This window comes from Sminthopsis crassicaudata, chromosome 4, assembly GCF_048593235.1.
Source record: "Sminthopsis crassicaudata isolate SCR6 chromosome 4, ASM4859323v1, whole genome shotgun sequence".
Taxonomy (NCBI): Eukaryota; Metazoa; Chordata; class Mammalia; order Dasyuromorphia; family Dasyuridae; genus Sminthopsis; species Sminthopsis crassicaudata.
The window spans coordinates 477,721,724-477,742,777 of NC_133620.1; the positions used below are offsets into that span (position 1 = coordinate 477,721,724).

The window sequence follows — 21,054 nt, forward strand, 5'->3', positions numbered from 1 at the left end:
CAAATGAGATCTATGTAGCTATAAACCACTTCGTATGCCGTAGGTGCTTAATAAATGCCTATTCCCCTCCTACCAGTTTGCTCAGAGACCAGATCCCTGTCACCAGCTGGAATCCAGATGGATCCTTCCCTGTTCTCAGGACTAGCGGCAGCTGCTGCTGAGGGCCTGGCCTGGGTTCAAGGGGCTTTCCTTTCCAGGTCTGACCCCCGGTTCCTGGTCAGAGATTGAAGAGGGAACTTGGGCGGACTGACTGTGGGACGCCCCTGCCCTGACCTCAAAATTGTTCTCGGCCCCCATTATAGTCCCGAGACTGAGATCCAGGAGCTTGTCCAGTCTCCCCCCTCCCCCCTTAATGTGAGTGGCGGGAGGCCTCGTGGCTCCCTCTCCCTCTCTGCCGGGGCCTCTCTGGACACTTGTTCTAGGAAGGAACTTTGGGGAGCGTTGGGTGGGTGGGAGTCAGGGCCTTTCACCCCCGCCCGAGGAAGGTCTAGGCCCCTGGGGGGGGGCGCTGCTGGAGCCCAGGCTCCCTGCTGGGTAAATGCGAGCTTGCCCCTCCCACTTAGGGAGAGAACCTGGGAAAGTTCTGCAATCAATCAATCAACAAGAGGCTGCAAGGCAGCACGTGCCCTCGGGGGTTAGGAGGCCGGCCTCTACAAAGTGGGCTCCTAAGGGCCTGAGCAGCAGATAATTGGTTTAGAGACCCAGGGATTTAAGAGGGCTGGGGAAGGCCTCGGGCTTCCCAGCGAGGCCGGGAGGAGGAGACTTGGGGGCTGCCAGCAGAGAGGGCCCGGAGCCCGGAGCCGGAGTCTGGCCAGGAAAGCAGGTGGGTAGGAGAGCCAGAGCCGAGCAAGGGGCCACGGAACCCTGGGAGATGGTCGCCTGAGCCCGGAATGGGGCCCAGAACCCTTGATGAGCAAGAGCTGGCTGCGGGCAGGAGGGGGCAGCGCCCTGCTGGAAGCCCGGCCCACGAGGGGCTGTGAGACCTGTCTGCCCAGGGAGGAAACCTCTGGCTGGGGAGGGGCAAGGAAATGGTCTGGGAAGCCTCGGAACCGGGGGAGCGGCACCTCCAAGCCCGCGGGGAGCAGCACCCCCGGGCACTGACCCCCCCCCCCCCCCCCCCCCCCCGCAGAGCCCCAACCTATTAATCCACACACCTTGCCTAAGCATTTCCTGTGCGGTCCCCAGGCACTTGCCTAGGACAGGAAGAGGATGAGGAGAGACCGGGACTGGCCAGGGAGGGGGGCGGCCGCGCATTGTGTCCCTTTGTCCTTGGGAGGCCCCTGGGCCCAGCGGGGGACCCAGAGTCAGATTCCCACGGGAAGTGGGAAAGCTTCAGAGAGATCCATCAGTTTTAAGATAGCTGGGGGGCGGGGCAGGGACCAGGACCTGGGGGCGGGGAAAGGCTCCTGAAGACTCTGCCCCTTGGGCTGAGCCGGGAAGAAGGGCAGCGGCTCTTAGAGATCCAGGTGCGCCTGCAAGGGCTCCTTGAGAGGAGGTGAAATCTGGTGTAGAAGAAACAATGGGAAGGCCGGTGGCCAGACCCCGTGCCTGGGGGGATGAGACCCCCATTAGAATACAGTGTGAAGGGACAGGGGCTGTGTCAATGTCAGGAGAGGCTGTAGAGGAGCTCCAGATTGGGGGGGATGACCCCCAGGTTGGGAGGCCTGAGGATGTCCCCTCTCCTGTCATCGGGAAAGGGGAGAGATGAGTGGGAGGATTGAGGGGGAGAGACCATGAGTTCTGCTTTGGGGGAGTTCAAGACACCTCCGTGGCTCTGGATCTGCTCTAATGGATCAAATGCCCACGGTTCCTTGTTGCTCCCTGCAGCTCTTGCTTGGTCATGATTTCTCCCCGTCCTTGGATCTGTCAGGTGATTTCTTCTACAAGCCTCTCATTTGTGCAGGAGGCCCCAGATCCCTCGGGTCACTTGTTCAGGACGCCCCAGATCCCTCGGGTCACTTGTTCAGGACGCCCCAGATCCCTCGGGTCACTTGTTCAGGACGCCCCAGATCCCTCGGGTCACTTGTTCAGGACGCCCCAGATCCCTCAGGTCACTTGTTCAGGACACCCCAGATCCCTCGGGTCACTTGTTCAGGACGCCCCAGATCCCTCGGGTCATTTTGAAGGTTGCCTGGGATGTTGATCTACAGCTAGTTTCAGCCGTGCTGTTCTTGTCCCAGCTTTGTCAAAGCCTGGGTGGCAGCTATTGGCTCTTTTCCCACCCCGCCCCCGTGTGCTCACAATGACGGCTCAGTCATTTAGCAGCTAGCTTTTCTTGCTTCCCTAGACCTCCCTCCACCCGATTTCTGATTTTAATCCTTTTCTTGCTCACAAAGACCATCTTTTCAGGGTCTGATTGGTGCAGCCCCTAAGAAGTGAGTCACTTTGTCCCCTTGATGACTTTTTTTTCCCCCTGAGGCTGGGGTTAAGTGACTTGCCCAGGGTCACACAGCTAGGAAGTGTTAAGTGTCTGAAAGCAGATTTGAACTCGGGTCCTCCTGAATTCAAGGCTGGTGCATCCACTGCGCCCCCTAGCTGCCCCCCCCTTGATGACTTTTAACGCCCACCTGACTCCTCATTTGGAGGGGCCCTTTTGAGGTAACTTCTCCCTGGCCTCCCACCCAGTGCCATTGCACAAGCCTCCAGTTGGAGGGAGTAGTGGGCGGAGGCAGTTCCCATTTTCGGTCGTTTTCTGGCCTAAGCCGGAGCTGGAGATGCCTGTCCGCGCTGGCCCCTGGTCTAGGCCAGCACTGGTTCTGTAATTCAGCCATGTGGGAAGCAGGAAAGAGAAGTGGGCCCGGCCCCAGTGTTCTAGAGCTCTTCCCTGTGCCAAGAGGTCATGAAGGCCTCTTGTAGCTCCGGCGTGGGGGGCAGGGCTCCTCTGGGCCCAGGCCGGTCTGAGGGCTCTCCCCCAGAGAAGGGTGTAGCCTCTGCCTCAGAGGACGCTCAGCTCCCCAGCACACACGGGATCACGTGCTTTTTCTCACACTCCGAGTATTTCTGGGTTGGTTTGAGACCGAATCTAACTAAAGACATTGAACAGAGACCTGGGGCTCTAAAATGCTGCTTCCCCGGGACGCCCCAGGGAGGCCTGGCCAGCCCCCGGGGTGTCTGAGTGTCCTTGGGGAGGGTTTCCACCAGGCCAGGGGTCTTAAGGTGTGGCGATAGTTCCCCAGAGAAGCAGGAGCTGCAGCCTAAAGGAGAGGAGAGGGAGGCAAGGCTGACCCTCACAGCTGCGCCTCCTTGTGCTGGTCCCTCTGGCGCAGGAGCCAGGAAGCCGCTGGGCCTGGGCTAGCTCCTAATAATGCGGAGCCCCAAGGACCCAAGCGAGCGAGCCGGCTGCCTCTGTGCCCCCCATCAGGGTGGGGGCCCAGCATAGCCCATCTTCTGGAAGCCCTTCACCTCCTGCCCGTGCCCTGCTCAGCCACAGACCGATGGCTTTCACTGATTTCTCGTTGAGCAGGGACCTACTGATCCTTAGGCAGAGGGGCGCTTTCCCCTGACGGAGGTATCCTCCTGGTCCGGGGGTCCTGGAGCTTAGTGCTACGCCCCCTAAAAGCAGAGATTAGACTAATCTTTGTCAGGGCTTCCTAGGGGAGGTGTATTCCAGTGCCCTGATGCCTTGGAGGCGCTGGGATGTTCTCTGAGAATCTGGGACTCCGTGGACCCCAGGATTTGAGCAGGTTTGCCAGAATGGCAATGGGTTCTTCTGTCTTCAGATCTTTGCCCAGAGGGCAGTCTTTGAAAAAGGGAGAGCAGCAAAGTCAGTCACGTGTCTACAGGATGGAGGGCCCGCCCTCTCTTTGGCTTGGAGATATCTAGAAGCGGACACTAGAGCATCCCGGCTTCCCAGGAGCTCCTGTTACTCTGGGAACCCGCCACTCCAAGCCACAGAAGCTCGCCCTGGCCCCTGGCGGCGTGCCGGGTTAGGGGTAGGATGGGTGGTGACGGGCAGAAACGAGACAAGGCACCCAGCTTGAGAATGTTCAGGAGCAGGCCCTGCCCTAGCAGGACGGAGACCCCAAAGTCCCAGGGCTTCCGTGCACCTCCTCCACCCCACTTCATGAAGAGCAGATGTTGCCATGGGAAGAGAGGCTACTGGGAACACGCCCGTTTTCTAGATTCTCCGGCTTTTAAATGTTAACAGAGACTAAGAGAGTGACGCAAATAAGGAGTCATGGGACTCCTCGCTCGCCACTGACCTTGGATGAGCGAGGGGCCCCGTCTGCCCTAACTTGTACAATGACTCAGTGACCTCCAAGGTTTCCTCTGTGATGTTTGCCAAGGGTTCAGAATCACAAGCTACTCTCCTTTCAAGGGTTGAGAACTAACCTCAGTATGTGCCTGCAGGAGAACACTGGTTCAGGGATGTGCTTATAAATCCTTCAGGAAACTCCTGCCCCATGATCTGACTTAGCCAGCTGGCAGGGGCTGCCCCTCCTGAGAAGTCTGCCTCTGCCTACGGGCCTACAGACAAGTCATTTTCCTTTGGCCCTCAGTTCCCCTCGTTTATGAAGTGAGGATCTTCCCAGGTCTGGTCCTTGTGACGCGGGGCTCAAAACCCATGTCTGTTACTCTGTCCCTCTCCCCTGTGAATTGAAAGGAGCCAGAGAGGTCAGTAGTCAAATCAGAGGAGTGTTGGAATATACAGGAGCCTCCTGACGGGCTGCTGGAGATGCAACCCAGAGCGGATCTCCTTCTGTGAGAGGATGGTGCAAGGAGACTGAGAGGCCGTCGCATGGTCTGACCTCCCTCCTCTTCCCTCTGCCTCCGATGTATCTCATTCCCAGTCCGCAAACCCTGTGTCAGCAAAGGCTGCCCCGCAGCTCCCTCAGGTGCTGTGATCCACAGCTGGGGAGGCTCTCGGGGAACTGACCTGCCCCTTAATAGAGGAGGGAGAGTGTTCCAGGTGCAGAGAACAGAACAGTCTGTGATGGAGAGGTGAAGTCTTGTTCAAGGAACAGCCAGGATGCCATAGTCCAGGTATGAAGGAATAAGGGTCTGCACAAGATGATAGTAGTAGAGAGAAGGGAACGCAGAGGACACATGTTCCTGAGGTGATGTGGATGAGATATGTTGCAAAGGTGAAATTGGGGGCCGGTGTTCCAGAGGCAAATTCAACAGAAAGGAGGTTCCAAAGGTGAATTGAGAGATCCTGCTAGGGTGAAACTGCTGAGAGATGGTGCAGGGCTGACCTTGACTTTGACGAAATGTTCCAAGAGGTTGATATTGATGAGATGTTCCAAGAGAGGTTGACATTGACAAGAAATACTGAGGAAGTGAAATCAATCAGAAAAGGTCTTCCAAAGATGAAATTGATGAGAGGTGAAATCTACAGCCTCAGCAGCTTGGATGTGAGGGTGAGAGAATGCCTGCTAGGTTGGGAGCCCGAGGGGCCAGGAGGAGGCCGGTGCCTTTGACGGTGAGTGGGGGCATGTCCGGCCGCCTACAGGACGGCCAGTGCCAGAGGGCAGCCCTCGGCACAGTTCTGGGGCTGAGGCCGCTGGTGGCTTCCCCTCTCTGGGCAGCTCTCTCGAATCCTGGGTTTGTTTCTAGCTCTTCCATCTGTGTGGGGAGGATGGACAAAGTAGGGTTATGGTTGTCTTCTTGATCTACTTCTCTTTGGCATGTTTTGCAGGCTCTTTATTTTGGTTCTTTCAGGGCTAGTTCGGCTCCACCTGGGTCCAAGAACCCCAGTGAGAGGATCTGAGTTCAGCCATTCAGCTAAGTTAGTGGGTGATCCGTTTCCCCATTTGGTTCTGTTCATTTGAGTTGTTTGACTGGACTTGCCTCTGGGGCAGCTTTCTGTGGACTAGAGAAAGCTGCTCTTCCTCACTTCGTCATCCCCTGACCCGCGAAAATCCCAGTAAACTTGTGGGAAATGGCGTCCACGTCCAGAGAGCTTCACAGACCAAATGCTGAGAAGCAGACTATCTCTACCTTTTGGGAGTTTCCCCTTTCTTGTATCTTTTCCTTTTGTTCTAATTTTTCTTTTGCAACATGACTATGTGGAAATATGGTTACCACGACTGCCCAGGTATTGCCCACAAAGCAGATCGTTTGCCATCTTGGGGAGGGGAGGAAGGGAGGGAGAAAAATTTGGAACTCGAAGTCTTACAAAAGTGAATGTTGAAAACAATCTTTAATTAGAAAAAAGACCCCCCTCCCCCCTGGGAGCCAGCTGGGCTGAGGAAGCCAGAGCCTCCCTCTCTGGTCCCGCTTAGCCAGGCCGAGGACGAGCCCGACCTTTCCAACCAGGCAAGGCTAATTCCAGAAATACACCCTCAGCAGGGCTGGGCCATGGGCGCTGGGCGAGAGCCGGGCCGCAGGTGGCGTGCTCGGCTCTGAGTGTTGGGGCCGCACGCCAGGCTCTGGGGAGAGTACTGAGGGGGCCAGATCGTGGGCACTGCGTCGGAACTGGACGGACCATGAGTGGGTGCCATGTCTTGGGTACCATTGGCTGTTGGGATGGGCAGTGAGCGGCTGCCATGTTGTGGGCACTGTGTTGGCTATAACACTAAGTGTTGCACTGGGTGGTGGGTGCCATGTTGGGCACTGGGCTAAGCACTAAGCAGGTGCCATGTTGTAGGGACCGGGCCAGTCACTGCACAGGTGCCACACGCTGGGTGTCAGGCTGGGCATCGGGCAGGCCCCCGGCCCATGGGTAGGCCGAGGGCTAGAGCCAGCATCCGTCTGGGGCGCAGGGCACGGGGCACACTCCGTTTGCAGGATGGAGCCGATCTCCGAAGGGGGGCCTCTGGTCTGAGTCCGGCTGGGCCTGAAAGGATCCAAGGTCACCCTTCCTGCCCCCAAGGAAGCACAAAGAGGGCCCCAGTGCCTGGGATGAACAGCTCCACACCCGGAGCACAGACTTGGCTCAGTGGGTAGAACAATCTTACTAAGAGGCAAAATGGGCTGCCTAGAGATAGTGAGCTCCCCATCAGTGGGGGTATTCAAGCAGAGTCTGGATGTGGGACTCGGTGTGGACGGGGTACTTGGCCAGGGCTGCAGAGTCTGGAGGTGGGACGGGGTACTTGGTCAGGGCTGCCGGCCTGCGGCCACGGAGGTCCGGCCTGACTCAGTCTCAGAGTCTTGGGCGAGGGCGGGAGCGAGGAGCTCCTGGGGCTCCCGCCCGTCCTCCTCCGCCCCTCTTGCAATGCTGGGGGGCCGCTTCCTCTTCTCTCCCCGCCTACACCATTTTCTGGGCTCCACTTCCTCTGCACTTGGGCAACACTAAGTCAGCCCTCGGCAGAGCCCTGAAGCACAGCCCTTCCTCTGGGCCCAGATTGTAGCTGGAGCAGCCCCAGTCCCAGCCAGAGCGCCGCCCCGGGGCAGCCGGAGTCCAGGTAGGGGGGCCCAGCTTGGGAGGGGCTCGGAGAGTCCGGGCAGCGCTGCGTCCCCCCTCTGGGCAGCTCCTTCCTCCTGAGCCCGCCAGCAGGGGCCAGGGAGGGGCCTCCAGGACGGGCCGGGGAGGGGAGAGGACGAGGGCAGAAGGGCTCTCCCCTCATCCTCAGAGGCCCGATGCGGGCAGCGCAGGGGGTGGAGTGCCAGCTGGGAGGGGGTGCCCGGCTGCTCCCCCCACATTTTGCCTCCCGGGGCAGCCAAGGGATAACGGGGCTTCCAGGACCTGTGAAGCCTCTGGTGGTCAGCAGGTCCTCCAGCCTATGCCCTCCTGTTTCCCTGCCCTGGCCCCCCCATTGGGGAGGGAGTCTGAGATCAGCTGGACAGGAGCCCGCCCCTGGAAGCCGGGGGCGGAGAGAGGGCTCCAGGGCCTTCACATGGGGAAGATCTTGGGACAAACAAGGATTAAGTTGGGCCTGGACTTTGTCTGGGAGAGGGGCGAGCACTGGGTCTCCAGAGAGCGGGCATCCTGGGGATGGTCTAACCCCCACCTTGGGCTTTACATGTGGAGCAACTGAGGCAGGGAAGCAGTAAGGGGCGGAAGCTGTCACCCTGGGGGAGCGAGCAGCAGGATCCTGGGCCCCGGGGCCCCCAGCAGCCCCATCCCCGGCTTCTCTGACCGCTGCCTGTCCCCATGGTGGCGATCTCCCATCCAGGGCCCGCTCTGGGGGGTACAAAGCTGTCAGGGGAGCAGCTATGGGTGGGCTCTGCCTCAGCAAGATCTGCCTCTCCTGCTGCCCCCCCAGCCTCCCAGCTCCAGATCCCCAGGATCTCAGAGCTGCCAATAATACGTGCCCCAGTGGGGGTGGGCCCTGAAGGCTGGTGCAGGAAATGACCTCAGAGACCCTCTGTCCGGGCCCATCTTCCAGATGGGAAGGCTGAGGCTCGTGCTCGTGGCCCAGAATTCCTCCTCCTGGGTGGCTTCCTGGGCCTCCGGAATCCAGGCTGTGCCTTGGGCTGAGTTTGCAGCTGCCTCTAGCAGGTGCTGCCCGGGTGAGCCCTGACAACGGCCTTGAGCCTCCAGATCTCAGCGGTTGGCCCCAGGGCCGGCCTCCTGGGCAGCGATCCCTGTCCCTGAGACCCCGCGGTGCAGGAAGGGACCCCAGGACGAGGGGAGCACTGGCTGTGAGACCTTGCCTGGGCCCCCCTCCTCCCGACTCCAGGGTAACGACCTCTCCTTCCTGTATTGCTTCAGGCCGGCCGGTCAGCGCAGGCCGGAGGAGGAACTTGTGACTCACCCGGGCAAAGCTGAGCTCCCAGCGGGCCGCTCTCCCTGCGGTGCACAGCTACGGAGTCACAGGAGGGAGCGGGAGAGGTCCCGAAGCCCGGGCCGGGCCGAGAACCCGAGCTGGCTGCGGGGCTGAGGCGGCTCCTGGCCCGGGGAGGCCGGAGGCTGAGCCTGGGAACCCGGGGGTGGGGCAGGAGGAGGCCCCGTGGGAAAGGGGAAGCTGGCTGGGCCTTCGCTGTCTCCTGGGGGGAGAACCAGCCTGGGCCGTCAGCGCCCGGTCACAGGGGCCATGGGGTGGCCCTTCCCCACATCTTATAGAAGAAACCAGCCCAAATTTGAGGGCGGGCCTTCAGGCACCTGCCTCCCCCCACCCCCCTCCTTGCGCAGAGCCGCCCACCAAGTCCCGATTGGCCCGGCCTTGCAGACCTGGGCCAGAGAAGCCCTTGAAGCTCAGGCCTGACTAGCAGCCGGCTCTAGAGTGGCCACGGGAAAGGGGCCGGGGCCGGCCTGTGGCTGCTGGAGGCCCAGAGGTGCCCGCGACGGCCCAAGCAGATCCCGGCCCAGCGGCCCGGCCTCCACGCCGCCCAGAAACATTGCCCTCATCCCTGGATGGCCTCCGCCCCATCCCCCACACAGAGCCTCAGACCAGCTCCCTGAGTGTCCGTGTCCGCCCCAGCCCCCGTCCCAATGACCGCAGGATGGCCATGGCGGACGGGGCTCTGCTGGGCAAATGTGGGCGTCCTCAGGGAGGGAGCAGGTTTGGGCCCCAGGACCAGGGATGGATTCTGCCCCTCAGTGATGGCAGAGTGCCAAGGGGTGTGGCTCAACATGGCATAGCCTGGGCTATGAGGGCCAGGGAGGCAGAGGGGAAGGGAGGCAGAAGGGCAGGGAGGCCGAGCCAGGGAGGCTGAGGGGCAGGGAAGCTCTCCGGCAGCAAGAACCTGTCCGGCTCGCATCCTCAGCCGCCCAGACGCTGCTGTATCCGTTTCCTTCCTCCCATCTCGAAGGGCCTTTTCTGGGAGAGATGGAAGTCAGCCAAAGCTGGGGGGACGGGAGGTCGGGGGCCTCCGCCTCCCTGCCCTGCTCCCCGGCCAGACTCCGGCTGAGCTGCCCCCCACTCCTGGGCACGGCCTTTTAGAAGGGCACCAGCCAGCGGCTGAGCTCCAGGGAAGGGAGGCCGGGTTAGTGAGAAGCCCGGGGGGAGGCTAGAGGAGCCGGGGCCACCCTCGGAACCCAGGCAGAGTCTTCCTTGGGGGCGTCAGGCCGGAGTCCTGGGGAATGGAGGAGGAAGAGCAGCCCGGAGGGCAGGAGGCGGCCTGCTGGAGGCCAGGCTCAGAATGAGGCCGGGATCAGGACCCTGGTGGCGAGCAGGGATTGGTGGGTGGGTCTGCAGCCTCTCTGGGCTGGTCATGCCCTCCGGGGGGCGGGGGGGGGGGGGACAGCACAGCTTAGCTCTTTCTCTCCTAATTACGGCATAATTCCACATTGCTGGCTGGAGCACGCCCAGTCCACCAACAATGCACCAGGGTGCCCTTCCCTGGGCACGGACTAAGCCCAAATACCAGCAGCAGCTTGCTGGGCGCAGGTGGATCTTGGGGTGATTAATGGCCGGGAGGCCGCTTGTTCATCCCATGGAGACTGGGAAGAGCCTGAACGTGTGGGTGGTTGAGAGCTGGATTCAAATCCTGCCTCTGACAGAAGGGGCCTCTGGGACTGAGCCGTCAAATGCCAAATGCGCCTGCAGGAGCCTGAGACTTCAGAGAGACCTGGGGCCATTGAGTCCCACTAACAGATGACGAAACTGAGGCAAGACTCGTCTAGGGTCACAGATAGTAAAGTGGCGAGGGGGTCTCGGTGCTGCTCATCTGCCCTAGGGGTCACGTGGGCATTGTGAGACAGGTTGGCATGTGTGCCCGGGTGCACACACGTGCCATCAGAAGCCGTGCCCTCCGCTTCCCAGTGCAGTGTCTCATCAGGAATCTGCGGCTGGGTGTCCTCGAGCTCAGGGTGCCCTGCCCGCCTGCCAGGCCACGCAGGTGCCGCCTGGGCACAGGTACCACGTGGGGGAGGTGCCTTCCAGAAGCCTGGGCGCTGTGTGGCCTGGGCCTGGCCTTCCATTTGTCTCTCTTTGTCTGCCTGTCTGTGTCTCTCCCTGTCTCTGTCTCTGTGTCTCATAGTAAGGAAGTCTAATTATGGGGGCCCCACACGTGGGGAGCCTCTTGGGAAGCCTGGGGGGAAGCGCCGAGGCTGCCGCCCTTGGGAGCCCTCATTCCGGCCTTCAGTCCCGAGAGCCGCCAGCGCCCCCATCTCTCCGGTTTGGCCGGGCGGCTCAGTGACCCCCCCTCCCTCGCGCCGCTCGGGGCTGGCTCTTGGTGTGCGCCCGAGCGGCGGGACCGGGAAAGGGGGTGGCGGGAAAAGCCCTGGCGGCTCGGGCGGGAGCGCGCCCTTTCCTGGCACAAGGAGCGGGCATGGGCTCAGGCTGCCCCAGGGTCCGCTCCCCCCTCGGCCAGGAAGCGCCTGTTCTGCCCTCTGGAAGGTCCCTTGGAGGGAGCCCAAGCTGCCTCAGACGGCCTCTCCTCACTTCCCCTTTCCCCGGGTCGGGGTCCTCAGACCCAGCCTGGGTCCTGGGGGGCCATTTGTCGGCCCCCTCACAAAGCAGAATCATCCATCCTGCACACCGGGATTGAGCCCGCCCCCCCCCAGGGGCTGTAAAATACACTGAGTGATCCCAAGCTCCCCTTGCCCCCCAGGGGCCTGGCCTCTCCTGTCCCCCCCCCCAATGCCCCTCCCAGCTGGGCTTGCCCAAAGCCGCAGTGGCGGGACCCCCCTCTTAACCCTGCTCTCCTCCGGTCTCACAGGTGATGCTTGGCCGCAGCCTCCTGCTCCTCGCCCTGCTGGGGCTGCTGGGAACCCCGCCAGGTGAGATCCTCCGGACTTCCTTTGACTTTTTCTTTGAATTGGGAAGCAGCAGCCCGATGGGGGGGGGGGCGCTGACCGCCCGGGATTGGGCCCCGGGTGCAGTGGGAGGGAGCTTGGACATGCACTTGGATGGGGACCGGGACTGGGGACGGGGACGGGGACGCCACTGGAGACTGGGGACGGGGACCACAGGGCTCTGGCTACTCAGCCCTCGCAGAATTGACTTTCTTGGGTCTTGTCACTGGAAAAGTCTCTTTGCTCCCTCCTTCCCCTGTGCCCCCTCCCCCATGTTCTTCCCCATGCTCTCTTCACTATGCCCCTCCCCCATCTCCCCTCCCCTGTACCCCCTCTTAAAAAAAAAAAAAAAAAACAACCCTTGTGACAACAAACACCCCCGGGGGCGGCAGGACCCAGGACCCGGGCTCTCTGCAGCTTGGGTCGCAGCAAGAGCCCCATGAGTCTTTGATGAACCAAAGATCTTCTGGTCTGAGGGGGGGAGGGCAGAGGGGCGGCCAGAGCCAAGTGGAAAAGCCCTCCCCACCCCGAGGCAGCCTCCCTGGCAGCCTCCCTGGCCCCAGCCTCCCTCTCTTGCAGCCCTTTCCCAGGAATGCCCCAAGTACAAGGTCAGCACCTGCCAAGAGTGCATCCGCCTGGGGCCGGGCTGCGCCTGGTGCAAGAAGCTGGTAAGACGCCATCCTGGCGGCGCTAAGTGGTGGCGGCAGGGGAGGGAGAGCTCTCAGCCCCCCAGAGACAGTGGGGAAGTCCGGCACTTCTCTCACTCCAGCCCTGGCTCTCGCGCCCCCCACTTGGGCAGGTTGAGGCTCCCCGTTGGGGCGGGGCTGGTGGCTCAGGATCGCCCCTGACCCGTCCCCGTGTCCTTGCCCAGAACTTTGCTGAGAGAGGCGAGTCCGACTCCATTCGCTGTGACACCCGACAGCAGCTCCTACAGCGAGGCTGCCAGGAGCACAACATCGTGGACCCGCGCAGCGCCGTCAACTTCGGGACCGACCGGCCCGGCCCCCCCACGCCCCAGCTGACGCCTCAGAACGTCCAGCTCCGTCTGCGGCCAGGTGAGGCTCGGCCCTCCGCGGGGAGGTACCCGGGTCTGGGGCGGAAGGGTCCGGGGTTCTGATCATGGCCCATGTCTTCTCGGGATGCCCCCCCAGGGTCTGAAGGAGAGGCAGGGAGGGGGTTGGGACAGGGAGGCGGGGAGTGGGGCAGGAGGCAGGAGCGGCTGCCGCGGGGCCAGAAGGTGCCCCCATGAACATTCGCCTCGGTTTTTGGAGGAGAGCTCGGGTAGCCGCCAGCCGGGGAGTCGAGGGCTCTGCTCTGTGAAGGAGGCTGAGCCCACCAAGCCCCTGCTTGCCTTCCCCGGTAGGTCAGGCAGCTGCATTCAACCTGACCTTCCGGCGCGCCAAGGGCTACCCCATCGACCTCTACTACCTCATGGACCTGTCCTACTCCATGTACGACGACCTGATCAACGTGAAGAAGCTGGGGGGCGACCTGCTGAAGGCGCTAAACGAGATCACCGAGTCTGGCCGCATAGGTGTGGGGGCAGCGGGCACGGGGAGGGTGCAGTGAGGGTGGGGAGGGGGTGGGAGGCGTGGGGAGCTGGGCCCTCTGTTCCTAGTGGCTGCCTGCTGGGGGGGTTCCCACCACCCCTGCCTCGCTGCCCATGGTGGCCCAGGATGCCGACACCCAAAGGGCCAGGGCCTGTAGGATCATTAGGGTTCCAGAGATCTTGAGCTAAAATGGGCTGCCAGAGGGGGCCATCCCCCCATGTTCTAGATGCGACCCCCTGAGGCACAGAGGGGCAGTGGGCCTGGCCTGGAGACATAGAACTAAGGAGCGGCCGAAGTAGAATTTGAATCCAAGGTCCTTGCAGCCAGCTCAGATCTTGTCCCCATCTCTGAGTGGCTTTGCCCTCACCTTCTAGGCTCTTCCCAGTGTTCTGGACTCAGGCCCGGCCCCACAGAACCATGGGTGAGATCCTGGGCTGACTCCAGGCCGCCCACAGGAGGGACCGAGGGTCTTTGCTTTCCTGCTCTGTCCCTGGCCTGCTCCTGGTGAATAGGAGGCCTGCACAGCCTTGTGGAGGCTCACGGGGCACTGAGGCCGAGATTGGGGAGGCTGTTAGTGATAGGGAAGTAGCCTTTGGCAAGACTTCATCACCAACACCAGGGACTCCTCAGGAAACAGGTGCTAGCAGCTGCTGATCCACACTTGGTCTGTGCCTTCACAACTGGAGGGCACCGGCGTCCACCCTCCCAACCAAAGGGCACTGGGGTCCACCCTCCCAACCAGAGGGCACCGGGGCTTGCCCCCCCCAGCCGGAGGGCACCGGGTCCGCCACCCCTCAGGATCTGGCCTTTGAGGGAGGGGGACAGGCCATCCCTCCTGGCCTGCGGGGGTTGGTGGGCAAGCTCAGTGCGTGGCTCCCCCTGGTCCCCTACAGGCTTTGGCTCCTTCGTGGACAAGACAGTGCTGCCCTTTGTCAACACGCACCCCGAGAAGCTGAAGCACCCCTGCCCAACCAAGGACACCCAGTGCCAGCCCCCCTTCGCCTTCAAACATGTGCTGAAGCTCACCGACAACTCCAACCAGTTTCAGACTGAGGTCGGGAAGCAGCTGATCTCCGGAAACCTGGACGCACCTGAGGGGGGGCTGGATGCCATGATGCAGGTGGCCGTTTGCCAGGTAATCCGGCTGGGGCCACGGGACACAGAGAGCTGGGCCCCCGGGGCCCTGGTGAGGGGAATGGGCTGCTGTGGGCTGGGGGCTCTTGTGTAGAGGTGGGGGGCCGCCTGAGTGATCTAGAAGCCCCAGCCAGACGTGCTTGTCCCCATGAGCGTTGGTTCCCCACGGGCCAGAGGGCTGCTCCACCTGTGGAAGTCCCCTGCCACAAAAAGGTTTCATCTCCTTCCCTACTCAGATAGCCAGTAAGCATTTATTAAACACCAACAGTATGCTAGGCCCAGGGGAGGCCAAAAGAAGCAGAAGACCACCCTCACCCTAGGAGAGCTCATGGAGGAACGGGGGAGACCTGGGGCCAAAAGCCAAGGGCCCGAGTGTGGGAAGTGACTTGGACAGGGACCGTGAGGAGTGTGGGCACTTGGGTCAGACCCAGCGGGGGCGTGCCCACCAGCCCATGATCCTGGCGCTTTTCAGGATGACATCGGCTGGCGCAACGTGACGCGGCTGCTGGTCTATGCCACGGACGACGGCTTCCATTTTGCAGGAGATGGGAAACTGGGGGCCATCCTCACACCCAATGATGGTCACTGTCACCTGAAGAACAACCTCTATGTGGACAGCAACAAGTTCGTAAGTGTCTCCGTGCCCTATGGTGGAGGATGGCGCCCCTGATTGTGTGGTTATGTGATTGTGTGTGTGTGAGATGGCGATTGTGTGTGTGATTGTGAGTGTGTGCAGCTCACTGCTCACTGTGCATGTCCTCTCTCCATCTGTCTCTGCCTCTCCCTAGGACTACCCCTCAGTGGGGCAGCTGGCCCAAAAACTGGCAGAAAACAACATCCAGCCCATCTTTGCTGTGACCAAAAAAATGGTCTCCACGTATGAAGTAAGTGTGGGGGCCGCTGGGGTCCCCATCCCCACCCCCACCACTGTCCTTGTCTCTGTGGCTTCGGCTCAGGAAGGCCCAACCTTTGCCTCAGTTTCCTCTTCAGTAAATGGGGATGATGACTGCAGCTCCTCCCTCTGGGGCTGTTGGGAGGCTCCCCCAGGTGACACAAAGGGCTTTGTTTAACCTGGTTAGCTCACAAGTGCCTCCCTGCAGGCAGCGCCCCCCCCCCCCAGCTCCCTAGGCCCCATGGGGCCCGGCTTCTCAGGGGCAGGATGTGTCTGAGAGGGTGTGAGGGGAGGGGCTGCCAGTCACCCACCCTGCAGTTCGGTTTCCTGTTTCTGAGACTCTGGGGCTGGCCCGACCAGCAGAGCTCATGGGGGAAGGTGGCCACTGTGCAGGAAGGGGACGGCTGAATAGGTGTGGGAGCAGCCCCCTTACTCCGGGGCTGCGCCCCTTTCAAGGACAGGAACCCCAAAAGAGAAGGGGCTGCAGCATTATCGGGGTTGGATTAGGTTTTGGGATGAGATCTCGGGCCCCCAGAGAGGAGCTGAGCCCCAGAGACCAGCCGGAGCTTATCTCCGGCATGGAGTGGGATTTGAACCCCAGGTTTCTATTTCTAGAGTTGGGGCCCTTTCTGCTGGGAAGCTTATGGTGGGCAGCGCACTCCCCCAGCCCCTGTCCCCACGTCGGGCCCTCAGTGCCAGGAGGCAGACGTGGACAGATGTGCTCCACTGAGAGGACTCAGGGGCGCTGCCCAAATGGATGATCCCCTGATATGGGGGTGCATCACCAGCTTTCCTGATGGGGGCGTCACTGGCCCCCCTCATAGGAGGGGTGTCACCAGCTTTCCTGATGGGGGGGTCACTGGCCCCCACGATGGGGGGCGCATCACCAGCTTTCCTGGCGGGAGGTGTCACCGGCCTCCCTCATAGGAGGGGTGTCACCAGCTTTCCTGGCGGGAGGTGTCACCGGCCCCCCTCATAGGGGAGGTGTCACCAGCTTCCCTGATGGGGGGCTGTCACTGGCTTCCCAGCCGTGACCCAGATTCCCTCGATCGGCAGAAGCTCACAGAGATCATCCCCAAGTCGGCCGTCGGGGAGCTGTCCGATGACTCCAGTAACGTGGTCCAGCTGATTAAGAACGCTTACAACGTAAGTGGCCCGAGCGCCAGCCCCGCAGGAGCAGGCGGGTTGGGGGCCTTCCCGCCTCCCAGCCAGGAGGGCTGCTTGGGACTCCCAGCCCCCCCCCCCCCGCTCCCAGATGGGCCCCAATCCCTGACGGAGGTGATGGTGTGGCCCACGTGGCGCCCCTTCCCTAGGGAGGCTTCAGAAATGGGGCTTCAGAGGAGTCCAAGGCCCTGGGCCTGGGGAGCCTAGCCCGGCCAAAGGCGGGGCCGCCGCTGGCTCAGGACCCGCTCTCCGTCCCCAGAAACTGTCCTCGAGGGTCTTTGTGGATCACAGCATCATCCCCGACACTCTGAGGATCACTTACGACTCCTTCTGCACCAACGGCCAGTCGAGTGTGGACCAGCCCCGAGGGGACTGTGACGGGGTCCAGATCAATGTGCCGGTGAGCGGTCCCGGGGAGGGGGGACACGCGGCTGGTCTCTTTGGACGGGGCAGCGCCTGAACAAGCACAGCTCCCCCCCCCCCAAAGCCTCGGAGGCTGAGCCCTCGCCCCCGGCCCAGGGCTGACCTCCCCTTCTTTCTCTCAGATCACCTTCCAGGTGAAGGTCACGGCCACCGAGTGCGTCAAGGAGCACACCTTCAGCATCCGGCCCCTGGGCTTCACAGACACGGTCACTGTGCAGGTGCTCCCACTCTGCGAGTGCGACTGTGAAGGGGAGAGGCTCAACAGGGAGCACTGCGGGGACAAGGGCTTTGTGGAGTGCGGGATATGCAGGTGAGGGCCGTGGTCCCCCAGACACCCGCCGGCCCCCCGGGACACCCACCACGCCCCATACACCTGGCGGCCCCCCGGGACACTCTCTGGCCCTGCACACGATACACGGGACTATATAACACATGGAGAGAGGGACAGACGGGGACAGGCCGAGAGAGGAGCAGGCCCCCGAGGAGGGGGGGGAGGACTGAGCGCCGCTTCTCAGAAGGGCCTCCGACGCCTCCTTCTCAGGCCCAGCCCGGTCCGGGAGCTGGGAGGAACAGCAGGACGAGGCTCCCTGTGCCCAGCCTGGGACCCACACGCCTTTTTCAGCCCAGAGGGAGGATGCCCCTTCCCCACAGGAAGAATTAGGAGGGCTGCCTGGGGATCAAAGTGGGGTGCCCCAGCCAGGCCTAAAGGAAATGGAGAGGGTGCTCCAGGCTTGGGAATGGGAAAGGCCTGAAGGCTGGCGAGGGGATGCAGCCAAAAGGCGGGTCTGCGGGGAACTTCGGGGGAGGTTGGGAGCTGGGAGGGCTCCAGCCCAGCGCCGGTGCCCGGCTCCCAGGGGGATCACCACAGGACGGGCGGGCAGGGAGCCTCCTGAGCAGCCAACGCCGGGCCCGGCCCCCAGGGCGCCCCGGCATGAGGGCCCGGACTCTGGAGAAGGCCCCGCCGGCCTCACGACTAGCCACGTCCCCCCAGGTGCGACCCGGGCCACACCGGCAAGATCTGCGAGTGCCAGACCCAGGGCAGGAGCAGCCAGGAGCTGGAGGGCAGCTGCCGCAAGGACAACAGCTCGGTGCTCTGCTCGGGCCTGGGGGACTGCGTGTGCGGCACCTGCGCCTGCTACGGCAGCGACGTCCCCAAGAAGCTCATCTACGGCAAGTACTGCGAGTGCGACAACGTCAACTGTGAGCGCTACGAGGGCCAGGTCTGCGGGGGCAGAGGTGAGGAGCGGGCCAGGCCGGGAACGGGGGTCTGTCCTGGGGGGATGGGGGGAAAGGGAGCCGGGAAATGGGGGAGCCCTGCCCTGGGGGAAGATGGAAAAAAGGGCTCCCTCCCCCTCCCTCCCTCCCTCTCTCTACACTAAGTAGCCCCCTACCTCGCCAAGGCCTGCAGACTTGGGCAATATCAGCGAGAGCTGATGAATTGTGGGAAGGTCTTTTACATGCAGTAGGTGCTGCAGAAATAAGCTGTCCCCCCTTGTCAAGTGGGAGAGGGGGCTCGTTACCCCGGGTTTGCCCCCGGGACGCTGACGCCCTTCTCGGCTCCCAGATCGGGGCTTCTGTGACTGCGGCATGTGCAAGTGCGAGAGCGGCTTCGAGGGCACCGCGTGCCAGTGCGAGAAGTCCACCAGGGGCTGCCTGAACATCCGCAACTCGGAGTGCAGCGGCCGGGGCAAGTGCGAATGCAACGTCTGCAAGTGCGACCCGGGCTACCAGCGCCCGCTGTGCCAGGACTGCCCGGGCTGCCCGTCCCCCTGCAACTTCTACGTGTGAGTGTGTCCGAAGGCCACAGAGCCCCTGGGGATGCTGCGCCTAGGCGGGGTGGGTGGGCAGTGCCCCCCGGGGACGCTGGGGCTGAGGCTCTGAGGGCTCCAGCCGAGTGCCTCCTCCTGGGCCCAAGAGTGGCCGAGGCCGGCCCCCACTCTGGATCTTCTCTGGGCCAAGGAGGCTCCCTCGGGTTGGGGGGGCTCTCCTGTCAAGCTGGTCTTCTTGAGGGGACCCCTCCAGTTGCTCCATGCAGGGGAAGTCCCAGGCCAAGCTTGTTAGCACCCTGGACTCCTGAGGCTTCCCTGGGCTGGCTGCCCATGGCCTTTCTCCAGTCTGAGGTGAAGGGAGCCTGGCAGGCAGGACTCACCCGGGCCAGGTCACAGCCCCCTTACTGGCCCCAGCCACACCCCCCCCACCCCCCAGGCCCGACCCCAGCCACAGCCACGCCCCCCCCCCCGGGGCTCCGGTCACAGCCCCCCGTGCTTCTCCCCAGCTCGTGTGCCGAGTGCATGAAGTTCCAGACCGGCCCCTTCGCCAAGAACTGCAGCGTGGCCTGTCCCGGCGTGACTCAGGCCCCCTCCCTGATCCAGGGCAGACCCTGCAAGGAGCGCGCCTCCAACGGCTGCTGGCTGACCTACGTCATGCACCAGCTGGACGGGCACGACAAGTATCTGATCTACGTGGATGACGAACAAGGCAAGGGCCCGGGCCCCCAAGGCGGCAGCTGTTGTCCGGAGAACCCAGAGAAAAGGGATGTCCCTGGGAGGAGGCGGCCCCCCAGAAGGGAGAGCCCGGGCTTAGGAGACGGGAGAAGGGGCGCTGGCCGGGGCTGCCCCCTCACCCCTGGCACTGTGGCTCCACAGAGTGCGTGGCAGGGCCCAACATCGCTGCCATCGTGGGGGGCACCGTGGTCGGGGTGGTGCTCATCGGGGTGCTGCTGCTGGCCATCTGGAAGGTCCTGACGCACTTCAGCGACCTCCGGGAATACAAGCGGTTTGAGAAGGAGAAGCTCAAGTCCCAGTGGAACAATGTGAGTGGTCCGGCCCCTCCCAGCGGGCACCCTTGTCCTGGTCCTTGCTAATGACTCGGTGAAGGGGGAGGGGTTGGGCACCCCTGAGGGCTCAGGAGACCTGGGCATGTGGGGAGCGGCAGAACAAAGGATGATGGGGTGGGGGGGCTGCCTTTGCCCCCCCCCTCAGAAAGCCGCCCCAAGACCAGAAGAGCAGCGCAGCAGAACCAGGCAGGGCTTGGGGAGTCTGGCTTGGCTCCCGGGGTCTCCCACCGCTGGCAGGAAGGGGGCGTGTTCTCTGGGCCGCCTCTGGCCTGGCCCTAGCCGGCTGTTCTCGTGGTAGACGGTCTGTGACCTTCCCTGACGATCCGTGTTCCCCGTCTCTTCCCAGGACAACCCCCTTTTCAAGAGCGCCACGACGACTGTGATGAACCCCAAGTTTGCCGAGAACTAGGGGGCTGCCGGCCCCGCCAGAAAGCTGCAGAGAGCTCCAGACCCCGGGCTGGAACGCGGCGCCCCCCTGCCTCCCGAGCCCCGGCGCTAGCCTTGACCCTTGCGATTCCGGCCCGTCTCCAGGCCCACCCCGCAGGCCCCGCTCTTGCTAGGATTTTTCCCTCCTTCCCTGAGGACCTGCTCCTGAGCTGGACAGTTCTGAAGCTGAGAAAAAAAGCAAACCCGGGCGCGCCTCTGTGCCCGTGCCCTCTGCGTGCCCGCCTCACCAACCAAGGGGGCGCTGCCCTCCACGCTCCTCCCGCTCGGTCCCTCCAGAGGGGCTCCCCCCCCACCCCGGTTCTGCTCCCGCCACGGAGGGGGATCCAGGCCGCCGGGAGATCGGAAAGCCCTTGGCAGCGACCGGAAGGCTGGTGGTGCCGACAACGGGGGACGCAGACGGCCGGACCGATGAGTGGGGGGAGGAAGGATGGCAGGGGCGCGCGCTCGCTAGCCTCCCTGTTGCACAGACTCCCGGGCCGCTCTGTCCCCGGCGGGGATGGGCCCTGGCACCTTTTGCAGGTTGGGCCGGGAACGCCTCGGGCAATGCAGGGGGGGCCAGGGCCCATCCCCGCCCCAGACAAAGCAGGAACCAGCCAATGTGCGCCGCCCCCATGGACCTCACCGCGCTTGTTTGTGAAAATCACTTTTATTAAAATGCCCCCAGGTGGATGATCCTCTCGCTTCTTACACGCCCCCCACCTAACCCTAAATGCGAGCCTTAGGGAGCAGAGCTCCGCCCCCTGCGGGAGCCGCCTGGGCCCCCTTTCCCGCCCAGATGCCCTCTTGCGAGGGGAGGGCCCGTCCCCTCCCTTTTGGCCGGGGGGCGTCCTCCGAATTCAGGGTGAGAGCAGGAGCCGGCCCTGATATCAGACCGGCTGATGTGGCTTTCTATACAAAAGGTAAACGCTGAGTGAGAAAACCCTGACTCTGGCAGGTCCCTATATGCCAAGAAGTCACTGCTTATGCTCATCGCTATTGCCACTTAAGCCATGAGGTCACAACCCAGAGCGCTCTCTCTCAGTCCCATAAATCTCCGCCGTGCTCC

General features: G+C 62.8%; 1 protein-coding gene across 4 annotated transcripts; it reads left to right on the forward strand.

The window, feature by feature from the left end:
• Positions 1-750: 750 nt before the first annotated feature.
• On the forward strand, positions 751-20,678 carry ITGB2 (integrin subunit beta 2). 4 transcript variants are annotated; one of them, XR_012481542.1, is made up of 17 exons: positions 7,204-7,346; positions 11,488-11,548; positions 12,143-12,231; positions 12,435-12,618; positions 12,927-13,097; positions 14,007-14,248; positions 14,720-14,875; positions 15,036-15,131; positions 16,196-16,285; positions 16,563-16,703; positions 16,849-17,036; positions 17,718-17,962; positions 18,291-18,510; positions 19,002-19,204; positions 19,372-19,538; positions 19,909-20,487; positions 20,569-20,678. XR_012481542.1 is itself a non-coding variant. In XM_074264531.1 (16 exons), exons 2-16 carry the CDS (start codon positions 11,491-11,493, stop codon positions 19,969-19,971), a joined length of 2,313 nt encoding a protein of 770 aa, XP_074120632.1. In that variant the 5' UTR covers positions 751-823; positions 11,488-11,490; the 3' UTR covers positions 19,972-20,678. The 4 variants fall into 4 exon arrangements, 3 of the variants coding, with proteins under 3 accessions (XP_074120632.1, XP_074120631.1, XP_074120634.1); XM_074264531.1 differs by lacking the exon at positions 7,204-7,346 and adding an exon at positions 751-823 and having other exon boundaries at positions 19,909-20,678; XM_074264530.1 differs by having other exon boundaries at positions 19,909-20,678.
• The last annotated feature ends 376 nt before the right edge of the window (positions 20,679-21,054 follow it).